General features: G+C 46.0%; 2 protein-coding genes across 2 annotated transcripts; both read right to left on the bottom strand.

Moving 5' to 3' along the window:
* On the bottom strand, positions 1-891 carry LOC309400309 (olfactory receptor 6X1-like; the record flags this gene model as incomplete). Its single annotated transcript, XM_081968725.1, has 1 exon — positions 1-891. One exon carries the CDS (start codon positions 889-891, stop codon positions 1-3), a length of 891 nt encoding a protein of 296 aa, XP_081824851.1.
* An 11321-nt stretch (positions 892-12212) lies between these two features.
* LOC309400308 (olfactory receptor 6X1-like) lies at positions 12213-13103 on the bottom strand (the record flags this gene model as incomplete). The annotated part of the gene is made up of 1 exon (XM_081968724.1): positions 12213-13103. The coding sequence occupies one exon, from the start codon at positions 13101-13103 to the stop codon at positions 12213-12215; it is 891 nt and encodes a 296-aa protein (XP_081824850.1).
* Positions 13104-13202: the final 99 nt, after the last annotated feature.

Here is a 13202-nt window from a genome sequence, read left to right as displayed (position 1 = left end):
TCAATTCCTGTTCCTTTTAACACAGGAGAGGGCTGGAAGCTTTCTTACTATCATTTTCTGAACAGCCTCTTTCACTTCGTTGTTTCTAATGGTGTAGATGAAAGGGTTGAGCACCGGGTTGATCATGGTGTAGACAATGGAGACTACCTTCATCACCCTGAAGGATGAGTTCTTGACTGTTGGCCGTAGGTAGACGAAAAAGACGGAGCTGTACAAAATGAAAACTACAATCAGGTGGGAAGCACAGGTAGTAAAAGCCCTCTGCTGTCTGGAGGTTGAAGGCATTCGAAGAATGGTGATGATTATGAAAAGGTAAGAAACGAGGGTGAAAAGCAAGGAGAACATGATCACCACCACAGAAACTAGGAAACCAAGGGTTTCAATGATACGTGTGTCTCCTCCAGCAATCTTCAACACGGGTCCAACATCACAAAAGAAATGATTGATAACATTGGAGGCGCAGTAGGGTAGGTTGGCAATTAGGACCACTTGACAAATGATGGAGGTAAAGCCTCCAAACCAGGCTCCTATTGCCAGTTTGAGGCAGACCCCCGAAGTCATGATGGTGGCGTATCTCAAAGGATGGCAAATGGCCACGTATCTGTCCAAGGATATCAATGTGATGATGAAAAATTCGGTGACGCCAACAAGAAAATAGAAGCACAACTGAATCACACAGCAATAAAAGCAGATGGAATTGCTAGCAGAGAGGTAATTGACCAACAGCTTGGGTATGATGGATGTGGTGTGTCCAATGTCTATAAAAGAAAGGTTGCTAAGAAAGAAATACATGGGCTTTTGGAGATGGCGGTCCGCAATTACCATCATAATGATGAGCCCGTTGCCCATCAGACTCAGGAGGTAGATCAAAAAGACACTGGTGTACATCATGCTTTCCATGGTCCCAAATGTAGACAATCCAACCAGGAGAAAGTAGGCAGGTCTCGTGCAGTTGGTCAAATCCATCCTCCCCTTTAGCTACCAAAGCAATCAGAATTTGAACTAAGTCAACCTCTTCCTCTATTTCTGTCCCTTAGGGTACAGTACAGCTTTGTTTATAAACAAAGTCTATGAAAAAGTCTAATTTCTCTAACCAGAGTTACTGTGGTTTTCTTACTTTCTTGCCAAGCAAGATGAGATATATGAGATGTGAAATCTTGCCACAAAGAGGATGGGGTCATTAATGCAATTGAGCAACCCTAGAGTTACTTCACGAGTAGAGTACTCCACTCCTCTACTCACAATAGAATTCCCTCTGCCACCAGGCTCGAAACTTTGGGCTTGGGCAGTCTGGAACTGCACCGGCTGAAGTATGATCTAAGCCCAGTACACAAAACTGTCTGTTACAATGTCTTACCTGTTGGCGACTCCTTCAGCTTCAACCTCAATAACGCATGGGCAAACAATCGATTCGAACTCAAAGTCAACTGTTCCAAACTCGATTGCAGAAAGTACAGCTTCAGCAACAGAGTGGTCAACGCCAGGAATACTCTAGCTGACTCTGTTGTTACATCCTTAAACCCTTGCAGCTTCAACCTTCAACTGTCTATCATGGACCTCACCCCATTCCTAAGAGGTCCCAAAAGGGTGTGTGCATAAACGCACCAGCGTGCTGACTGTCCCTGTCCTACTGTCCCCATTTATTTGTATTCATTTCTTTCGTTCATGTCCATGTTTATATTTATACCTGCTATCTTGTACATGTTTGACAATCTAATGAATACAAATATAATCGAATTGTTTGCAAGATTGCCATATTGTGGGACTTGCTCTTACTTCCAGAAAGTAGGAGCTGATACAAAGAAGGCTATTTTTTCTGTCTTGCCTAGGTGTCTTGTGAGGAAGTGATGGGGGGACATTTGATAAGACCCCGGAATACTTATTCTCCTTGCCTAGAAGATGAAATTTGACAATAAATGAGACTATTTGTAGCGCAGGTTGAAATGAGCTTAGTTGTTTGTTTGTTTTTAATAGATGTTTCATTATCCAAAGTAGTCAACATCATCAGATGCTAGCACTGACGATGTTCACCAGTTTGGATAAGGAAACATCTACAAGAAGATAACCAAGCCCAGAAAGCATCAAGGATCCCTGATTTAAGTTGCCTTCTGCTGTCTTGTACATGTTTGACAAACTAATAAATACAATAAATACAAATACAACTTATTTTCCAAAGCACTTTTTAGTCTTGATGAATGTATTTCATTCTCCTTGTGTACACTGAGAGCATATGCACCAAAGGCAAATTCCTTGTGTGTCCAATAAAGAATTCTATTCTATTCTATTCTATTCTATTCTATTCTATTCTAAATGGAGAGGTGATGAATGAAACCACATTATAGGCAGAGAGTAAAGAAAAGATGGAAAACTATGTTGTGCATAGAATATCATCTGAGATTATCCAGAAAAAAATAATAATATAAAGCCACCTGATAGAGAATGAGATTCATTGATGGTTATACAAAGACTCCACCAGTAGATTTGTTTGAAAGACAAATTAAGTCAATTCCTTTCTCTCCACTGTCCAAAAATGAACTGGCTTTTCCTCGTTCCCTGGTATAAAAATGGTTTTCTGTGGAAATAATAAGCCAAGACCTCAAAAGAGTAGACTTAATCACTCTTTCTGCCCAAGTTATTCTCCACTATATGCTTTCCCCTGATGGATAGTTTTCCTGTATTCCTCTCTGCCATAAAAACCCTGATTTACAATAGCACAATTTGGCTAAGTGAGATATAAGTAAAAAAAGGTCTACAGAAATATAAATATCAAGATGTTTTTTTTTCTGTGTGTGGATATGGGTATAGCTATATGTTATTATGCTAGGAAGTCATAGCTCCATCTGCAGTGAAATTCTGTTCCAGGTGTTTGTTCTATAAAACATAAAGATCTCTCCACCTTTACCTTGATTTGTTCTTCCTTCCTTTACTTGTCTTCTTCAAATGCCTTTCTCTTTCATTGCTCTATTCATACATCAAGGCTGTGTCTTGAAGAAGCACAGAAAACGAGGCATCTTGTGTTGAAAGGGAGGTGGTAGCTTTCTTGAGAAATATTTCCTTTGACATTTACAGCAGATTGCATCATAGAAAGTTCACTTGGTGATTCTCGACAGAAGCTTGGGAGACAATCTCCAAGGATATCTGTCTTTAATTTCTCTTGAGGATCCAGGGGCGATACCTGGAATAAACTCAAGGCTGATATCTTCTGGAGGTCCTCTGGAAGCAATCAAACAAGGATCAATTGCAACTCGTTTAGAGTTAGCCCAATGCACACTTCCGCAGCAACTAAAAAAAAAAGGAAAAGGCAACACCTTTTCTGATGTGACACTTAATGAGAGGGTCCTGGGTGCTCTCTGAGCTTGCTTGTATTCTTGCAGATGGTTCATTACCCAAACTACGTAGGTGGCATCATCAATGCTAGTAAGGAGTGCTGTATGTTGTCCATTTATATTCTAGTGGGTTGCCCTGTCAGTGTTGGCGGAGATGGTCTTAGCATTGTGATGGCGAACCGATAGCACACGTGCCACAAGTGGCACATAGAGCCCTCTCTGCGGGCACACCAGCCATCATGCCAGCCAAGTTCTACTGAACATACGCATGCCTCTCTCACCAGCCAGCTGGTCTTCGGGTCTCTGCCGTGTATGCACAGTTCAGGGCGCATATAGGGAACAAGCATGTACATGCACTGGGGTGGCCCTCATGCATGGGGGTGGTGTGCATGCGCAGAGAGTTGCTTGCATTGCATTTTTTGGCCTTGTGCAGCACTATCGTGCCCTATTTTGGCTTCCAGGTTGGTGCAGGAGGCTTTCCAGGCCAAAAACAGGGCACCGGAAGGAGGGGGGGTTCGCACAGCACCCCAAAGGTTGGATTTCTGCCAGTTCTAACCTCTTCTATAGAAGAGGTTCCACAAATCTACAGTACCGTTTAGAACCGGTTCAAGCTCCCTCCCCCGCCACCCCTCCGCACATCATCAAGATGAAGAGTGAGAGGAGGAATTCTGGGAGTTGAAGTCCACAAGTCTTAAAGCTGTCAAGTTTGAACACCCCTGGGGTTTTTTTCTTAAAGGGTTAGGGGTGCAAAGGTCTTGTAACTTGACAACTTTAAGTCTTGCATGCTTCAATGCCAGAGTTCCTGAGCCAACATGACTGGAGGAGGAATTCTGGGAGTTGAAGTCCACAAGTCTTAAAGCTGTCAAGTTTGAACACCCCTGGAGTTTTTTTCCTAAAGGGTTAGGGGTGCAAGGGTCTTGTAACTTGACAGCTTTAAGTCTTGCATGCTTCAGTGCCAAAATTCCTGAGCCAACATGACTGGAGGAGGAATTCTGGGAGTTGAAGTCCACAATTTATTTATTTATTTATTTAATTAGATTTCTAGACCGCCCCCTCTCCCCGAAGGGACTCGGGGCAGTGTACAGGTATAAATTTAAAAAAACCATACAAACAGTAGTATACATAGCTAAAATTAGATTAAATAACCCCTGTACGAATTTTTAAAAATTAAAAACTTAGACCATAAAACCAATCATAAAAATTTAAAAATAAAACTGAAGTGGGAAAGCTAGAATTAGGCCAGGCCGGCTAGCTGAAACAGGTGGGTTTTGAGTTCCTGACGGAAGGAGTGGAGGTCCATAGTCATTCTAATGTCAGGGGGAAGGTCATTCCAGAGGGTCGGGCTCATCACAGAGAAGGCCCTTCCCCTAGGCGTCGCCCACTGGCACAGCCTAGTGGACGGCACCCAGAGGAGTCCCTCTCTGTGTGAGCGAATCGGCAGAAGGGATGTATGGGGCAGGATACGATCCCGCAAATAACTAGGTCCTATGCCATGGAGCGCCTTGAAGATGATGGTCAACACCTTGAAACGCACCCGAAAAGCCACAGGCAGCCAGTGTAGCCCACGCAGGAGAGGTATTACATGGGAGTAGCTAACGACTCCCGAGATTACCCGTGCGGCCGCATTCTGAACCAGCTGCAGCCTTCGGGTGCATCTCAAGGGGAGCCCCATGTAGAGAGCGTTGCAGTAGTCTAGCCGGGACGTCACAAGCGCATGAGTGACTGTGCGAAGGGCGCTCCGGTCCAATAGGGGACCCAATTGGCGCACCAGGCAAACCTGGTGGAACGCCCCCCTGGCCACGGCTGTCACATGGTCGTCCATGGACAGCCGGGCATCCAGAAGGACGCCCAAATTGCGTACCCGATCCACGGGGGCCAGATGTTCGCCCCCAATGGCCAGTGGTGGAATAAGCTGGTTGAACCGGGGCGCAGGTAGCCACAGCCACTCAGTCTTGGACGGGTTGAGCTTGAGTCTGTTACTTCCCATCCAGATCCGTACGGCTTCCAGACACCGGGACATCATGTCGATAGCATCGTTGGGGTGGTTTGGGGTAGAGATGTACAGCTGGGTATCATCCACGTACAGATGGTAATCTACCCCGAACCCACGAATGATCTCGCCCAGCGGCTTCATATATGCATTGAACAGGAGAGGCGAGAGGACCGACCCTTGTGGCACCCCACAAGTGAGCGGCCTTGAGGTCGACCTCTGCCCCCCTGCCAATACAAATTATGCTCGGACAGAGAGGTAGGAGGAGAACCACCGCAAAATGGTGCTGCTCACCCCCAACCCCTCCAATCGATGCAATAGTATACCATGGTTGATGGTATCAAAAGCCGCCGAGAGGTCTAATAGGACCAGGATGGAGGAGCATCCCCCATCTCTGGCCCTCCAGAGATCATCCACCAACGTGACCAATGCCATCTCCGTGCTGTGGCCGGGCCGGAAACCGAAGTGGCGCGGGTCCAGATAATCAGTTTCCTCCAAGTAACGTGGAAACTGTTGTGCCACCACACTCTCTGCAACCTTCGCCAGAAAGCAAAGGTTGGAGATGGGACGGTAGTTGGCTAATAAAGCTGGGTCCAGGGAAGGCTTCTTGAGGAGGGGCCTCACTACCGCCTCTTTCAGGGCGGCCGGCAAGAACCCTTCACTCAAAGAAGCGTTGACTAACTCCTGGAGCCAGCCTCTTGTGACCTCCCAGGATGCCAGTACAAGCCAAGAGGGACACGGGTCCAATAAACATGTGGTGGCTCGCAGTCTCCTAGGCAGCCTGTCCATATCATCGGAAGTAACAGAGTCAAACTCCCAGAATGGAACCTCATGACCCGCATCCGACGTCCCTTCCAGACCACTAGCAGGGACCAACTCCCTTCGAATCTGAGCGATTTTGTCCTGCAGATACTCCCCAAATTCCTCTGCTCTGCCCTGCAGAGGGGCTTCCCGCGGCCTCTGTTGGAGGAGGGAGCGGGTCACCCCAAACAGGGCGGCAGGGCGGTTATCTGCGGACGCAATAAGAGTGGCACAATACTGATGCTTGGCCACTCTTATCGCCACAAGGTAAGTCCGTAAATCGGCTCTCACCTGAGTTCGGTCAGATTCAGAGCGTGATGATTTCCATCTGCTCTCTAGGTGTCTCTTGTGGCACTTCATCACCCTCAGCTCTTTGGTGAACCAAGGGGCCTGGGTGGTTCGCTGCCACAAGAGAGGCCGCAAAGGCACCACCCGGTCCAAGGCCCCAGCGGCCGCACTGTTCCATGCAGCCACTAGGTCCTCCAATCGGGTGTGGGTCAGGGCTACAGGAAATGGTCCGAGCTCCGTCTGGAACCTGTCAGGTTCCATCAGGCGCCTGGGGCGGAACTATCTTGGACAATCCGGTTCCGCCTCCCCGCGGTGGGGAGTAGCGGCTGGAAAGTCAAGCTGGAGAAGTGAGTGATCTGACCATGACAGGGGGGTGATAGCTAAATCCCCTAGTCCCATATCACTCCTCCATTGGCCAGAGACAAAAATAAGATCCAGTGTGTGTCCCCCCTCATGTGTGGGGCCCTGAATTATTTGGGTCAGGTCCATGGCTGTCATGGAAGCCATGAACTCCCAAGCTACTTCGGATGTCTCCCCTACCGATGGCAAGTTAAAGTCACCCATGACCAACAGTCTGGGGGTTTCAACTGCCATCTCGGCGATCACCCCAAGGAGCTCGGGCAGGGCTGCTGATGCATAGCGAGGAGCCAGGTATACAATCAGCAAGCCCAACTGCTTCCCTGGGCCCCACTTCACGCACAGGGACACAACCGGCTATCTGTGGCACAGTGGTCTGTCTCGGCTCAAGACCTTCCCTCACAATGACCGCTACCCCACCACCCCTGCCTAGTGCCCGTAACTGATGAAATGCGCGGTAACTTGGCGGGTACATTTCCACGAGAGGGAGACCTCCCTCGTGGCCCAGCCAGATCTCCGTAATTCCTGCCAGGTCCGACTCCCCCTCCGACACCAAGTCGTTAATGAGGGGGGCTTTGTTGACAATGGACCTGGCATTGCATAGCATCAGCCTCAGGCCCTGGCTCTGTAGGTCCTGACCACCTAGATTGCGGGGGTTGGGACATATGACCGGCCGTACCCAACGACCGCGGTCTCCCAACCGGTGATGAGATCACTGTCTACCCTCGCACCTGCCCCTCCCCACGACCATTGGAATGAAAAGACCCTCTTCTGGAGTATCGCTACTCCCCCCCCTTAATGGCTCCGCTCACTTCCTTACTAACTCCACCCGCCGGCTTGGCACTGGTCCCTCCCTCAGCCTGGCTTACCCCTCCCCCCACCCTAGAACCCCCTAAAAAACGGATCAGAAGTTTGGCCAAAAACCCCCTGAGGCCACGCAAGTCTTAAAGCTGTCAAGTTTGAACACCCCTGGGGGTTTTTTCCTAAAGGGTTAGGGGTGCAAGGGTCTTGTAAGTTGACAGCTTTAAGACTTGCGTGCTTCACATTTTGGTTGCTAAGCAAGAGCGTTGTTGTGAGTTTTACCACATTTTACAAGTTGGCTATGCCCACCCAGTCACATGACTGCCAAGCAACTCCCACTCGGTCACATGGCTGTCAAGCCACTCCCACTCGGTCACATGGCTGGCAAGCCACTCCCACTTGGTCACATGGCCGGCAAGCCACTTCCACAAACCCGGCCACACTTACAGAAGAGGTTCTAAAAAAATTTGAAACCCACCACTGCACCACCTCATGCCCTGTTTTGGCTTCTAGGTTGGTGCAGGAGGCCTTCCAGGCGCAAAAGGGGGGGGGGATACAAAAATGGTAACTTACATAGACTTGACAGTGTTACACATAGAAGAATCCTTTTTAGGGGTCAAGTTATGGAGATTCCCAGCTTTTTTTTGTTTTGTTTTAAAAAGAGGCAACTGGACTTTCTTGGGTTTTTTTGAAGACATTTTGCTTCTCGTCTAACAAGAGCTGAAGAAGCTCCTGGGATGAGAAGTGAAATATCTTCAAAGAAAAACAAGAAAGTCCAGTTGCCTCCTGAGGAAAAAAAAAGCACCTTGCGTTTTTGGGGCTCAAAGTTCACCATCCGAGCCTCATCTAGAAAACTTCTTTCTGTACGCCACTCCTTCCGTTTTCCGATTTCGGATTTCTCCACTCCATCTGATTCTCTGATTCCCATTTATTCTTCTAACAGAAATTGTGTGCCTTTGTAACATTGAGAGAATCCTGCAGATACACTGTTAGGTATGTAAATGATACTTACTCCTCGGGGAATAGAAGGACAAGAACGTTAAGAATTACTTTCTTCTTTTTGCTCTGACCTAGACTTCCCCAGCAGCACGAAGCTGAGTCCTCGTCCTGATAAACCTCTTTTATTTAATTTACAGCGAATGCTTCCTCTCCAGCAAAGTCCCAGCCCCCAGTTTTTTAAGATAGTTCACCATCACTGACCTTAATCAGGCTTGGAGAGTGGCCAGGCCAATATCTTTCAGATGCCGCAATACTTGGCAAGAATGCAGGAATGGACTAATTGTCTCCTGCAAACTCCACTCCCCTTTCGCTCCTATTTTCTTCCCTCTGGGAGGGGCCATTCACCATTCACCTGTGGCCTTACTCCCAAGTTGACCCTTGTTCTTTAGCTGTTCCCTTCTCCTTGCAGCTCTGCACATACACACACTGGGAACAGGCTCCAGCTGTTCTTCTGCCCCACTGATCTCCGACTCCAAAGGCCAGTTGATAACTGTCAGACGGCCCTGGCCCCATGTCTGCCTCTGACGCATAACACTCGTCAGAGCCTTCCCCGGACTCCAGGACTGACTTATGTTCCTCCCTAACCTCCTCACTGTCCGAATCTGCTGCCAGCTACTCTGGTGGGCTACAACACTTCTCACCTTGATATCCCTCCAATATTTTCAATACAATACAATACAATAGTAGAGTTGGAAGGGACCTTGGAGGCCTTCTAGTCCAACCCCCTGCCTAGGCAGGAAACCCTGTACCGTTTCAGACAAATGGCTATCCAATATCTTCTTAAAGACTTCCAGTGTTGGGGCATTCACAACTTCTGGAGGCAAGCTGTTCCACTGATTAATTGTTCTAACTGTCAGGAAATTTCTCCTCAGTTCTAAGTTGCTTCTCTCCTTGATTAGTTTCCACCCATTGCTTCTTGTTCTACCCTCAGGTGCCTTGGAAAATAGTTTGACTCCCTCTTCTTTGTGGCAACCCCTGAGATATTGGAACACTGCTATCATGTCTCCCCTAGTCCTTCTTTCTCTTAAGCTAGACATACCCAGTTCCTGCAACCGTTCTTCATATGTTTTAGTCTCCAGTCCCCTAATCATCTTTGTTGCTCTTCTCTGCACTCTTTCTAGAGTCTCCACATCTTTTTTACATTGTGGCGACCAGAACTGAATGCAGTATTCCAAGTGTGGCCTTACCAAGGCCTTATAAAGTGGCATCAACACTTCACGTGATCTTGATTCTATCCCTCTGTTGATGCAGCCTAGGACTGTGTTGGCTTTTTTGGCAGCTGCTGCACACTGCTGGCTCACATTTAAATGGTTGTCCACTAGGTCTCCAAGATTCTTTTCACGGTTATTACTACTTTCCTATAAGAACTGTTTATTGCCAGGTCACCTATGACCTTCTATGACAAAGGGGGCCACGAACATGTGTGTTTCTATTCCTAGTCCACCATGTCAACCAATGTACCACATCGTTTTAGTCAACAGCATATCGAAGAATTCCCATCTAAGGAAGCATCTTAGACAGTAGATTTTATTGAACATATCATGATACAGAGTCTATGCGTTATAATAAACTCAATAACCTAACTGGTATGGACTAACTCACATGCCAATCTTCATCCATAATTACCTAATCAAGACAGAATTGTATTCAAAAGATGTAATTCAAAATGCGTGATCAGGGTTCATTCACTACTGAATATTGCTTATTTTATGCTTATAGTATTACAGCACAGTAGCTCTCCCACAATCCTTTAAGCATAGAATTACTACATAATTGCATAAGAAAAGAGCAAAAAACTGCTTGTAACCTACCCTGCTGCCCACTGCTTTCTCCACCTTTGCTAAAGTAAGGTTGTCAAAGAATACCTCCACATTATTATTGGAAATGGATTGTGAACAGGATAGTTTTTTACTAACTTCTCAACAAAATCCTATGCTATGAGATTTGGGATAATTCAGGAACATCATAGAATAGAATAACAGAGTTGGAAGGGACCTTGGAGGCCTTCTAGTCCAACCCCCTGCCTAGGCAGGAAACCCTATACCACTTCAGACAAATGGCTATCCAACATCTTCTTAAAGACATTCGGTGTTGGAGAATTCACAACTTCTGGAAGTAAGTTGGTCCACTGATTAATTGTTCTAACTGTCAGGAAATTTCTCCTTAGTTCTAAGTTGCTTCTCTCCTTGATCAGTTTCCACCCATTGCTTCTTGTCCAGCCCTCAGCTTTGGAGAATAGTTTGACTCCCTCTTCTTTGTGGTAGCCCCTGAGAGATTGGAATACTGCTATCATGTCTCCCCTAGTCCTTCTTTTCCTTCAACTAGACATACCCAGTCCCTGCAACTGGTAGCACAGTGGTCAGAGTGCAGTACTGCAGGCTACTTCTGCTGACTGCCAGCTGCCTGCAAATTGGCAGTTCGAATCTCTCCAGTCTCAAGGTTGACTCAGGCTTCCATCCTTCCAAGGTGGGTTAAATGAGGACCCAAATTGTTGGGGGAAATATGCTTACTCTGTAAACTGCTTAGAAAGAGCTGTAAAGCACTGGAAAGTGGTCTATAAGTTTAGGTGCTATTGCTATTGCTTCCCTTTCAACTTCAAAATCAAAATGAAGCTCCATGTTTCCTACAATGAAAGATGGAGAAGATCAGATGCTTTAGAGAGTCACTTTTCCAGTCAGGTCATGATTCTTTGGTCCAAGATTGTCACTTGAAAAATATACGGAACCACTGTAGGCACCAAAACTCATCTCTTGCATTTTTCCAATGACCATTTTATGTGTTCTGCTCAAATGATCCTTCTTCAATAAACTACACGAGGAAGTCCAAAGCTTGCAAATGGATTCCCAAGATCAAATAGCAAAACAAAGGAACTCACAGAGTAGATTAATATTGCTGCTGTTACAGATTTGTAAGAAAAGCTGATATTTTTCATTGTGAATGAAGCATATTCAAAAGTATAGTACACAAAATTGTCTGCTACAATGTCCTACCTGTCAACGACTACTTCAGCTTCAACCGCAATAATACGTGGGCAAACAATAGATACAAACAAAAAGAAATTCAATTGAAGAAAAGACAACTTCAGCAACAGAGTGGTCAATGCCTGGAATGCTCTACTCAACTGCCTTGTTACATCCTCAAACCATCATAACTTTAATCTTAAACTGTCTAGTGTAGACCTCACCCCTTTCCTAAGAGCTCTTTAGGGGTGTCTGCATAAGCACACCAGTGTGTCTATCGTCCCTCTCCTGTTGTCCCCATTTATCCATACCCATTTCCTGTGTTCATGGTCCATGTTTATACTTATACCTGATATCTCTTACATGTTTGACAAACTAACTAACTAATTGAATAAAAAATAAATGATTGAAAGTAGCTAACTTTATCTTCTACAGTGTTTAAGGATGCTCCTGAACAAAGCTTCCATCAAGGAGAAAACAACTTGTTGCCTTCCACCTGGATATCACTCATTACTTCCTTTATTATGACAGGCATGATGAAATATTTCAACAATATTGATTCCTGTTTCTGACATTTCCCCCAACTGGAAGAAAAGCAAAGAAATAGAGAAGTCGTTCAAAAGATACATAAGGTTAGAACTTAGAGTTTAGATTTTGGTTTGTCTTGAGGAAATTTCCTTGAAAATTGGATCAATTCCTGTTCCTTTTAACACAGGAGAGGGCAGGAAGCTTTCTTGCTATCATTTTCTGAACAGCCTCTTTCACTTCGTTGTTTCTAATGGTGTAGATGAAAGGGTTGAGCACCGGGGTGATCATGGTGTAGACAATGGAGACCACCTTCATCACCCTAAAGGAAGAGTTCTTGACTGTTGGCCGTAGGTAGACGAAAAAGACGGAGGCGTACAAAATGAAAACTACAATCAGGTGGGAAGCACAGGTAGTAAAAGCCCTCTGCTGTTTGGAGGTTGAAGGCATTCGAAGAATGGTGACGATGATGAAGAGATAAGAAACGAGGGTGAAAAGCAAGGAGGACATGATCACCACCATGGAAACTAGGAAACCAAGGGTTTCAATGATACGTGTGTCTCCCCCAGCAATCTTTAACACGGGTCCAGCATCACAAAAGAAATGATTGATAACATTGGAGGTGCAGTAGGGTAGGTTGGCAACCAGGACTACTTGACAAATGATGGAGGTAAAACCTCCAAACCAGGCTCCTATTGCCAGTTTGAGGCAGACCTCCAAAGTCATGATGGTGGCATATCTCAAAGGATGGCAAATGGCCACGTATCTGTCCAAGGATATCAGTGTGATGATGAAAAATTCGGTGACGCCGAAAAGAAAATAGAAGCACAACTGAATCACGCAGCAATAAAAACAGATGGAATTGCTAGCCGAGAGGTAATTGACCAACAGCTTGGGTATGAAGGATGTGGTGTGTCCGATGTCTATAAAAGAAAGGTTGCTAAGAAAGAAATACATGGGCTTTTGGAGATGGCGGTCCGCAATTACCATCGTAATGATGAGCCCGTTGCCCGTCAGATTCAGGAGGTAGAGGAGAAAGACACTGGGGTACATCATGCTTTCCATGGTCCCAAATGTAGACAATCCAACCAGGAGGAAATAGTCAGGTCTTGTACAGTTGGTCAAATCCATCCTCCCCTTTAGCTACCAAAGCAA

This window comes from Natrix helvetica, assembly GCF_964273705.1.
Source record: "Natrix helvetica genome assembly, chromosome: W".
Lineage (NCBI taxonomy): Eukaryota > Metazoa > Chordata > Lepidosauria > Squamata > Natricidae > Natrix > Natrix helvetica.
The sequence above is the reverse complement of the archived record's forward strand: the minus strand, read 5'-3'. Positions and strand labels throughout refer to the sequence as shown.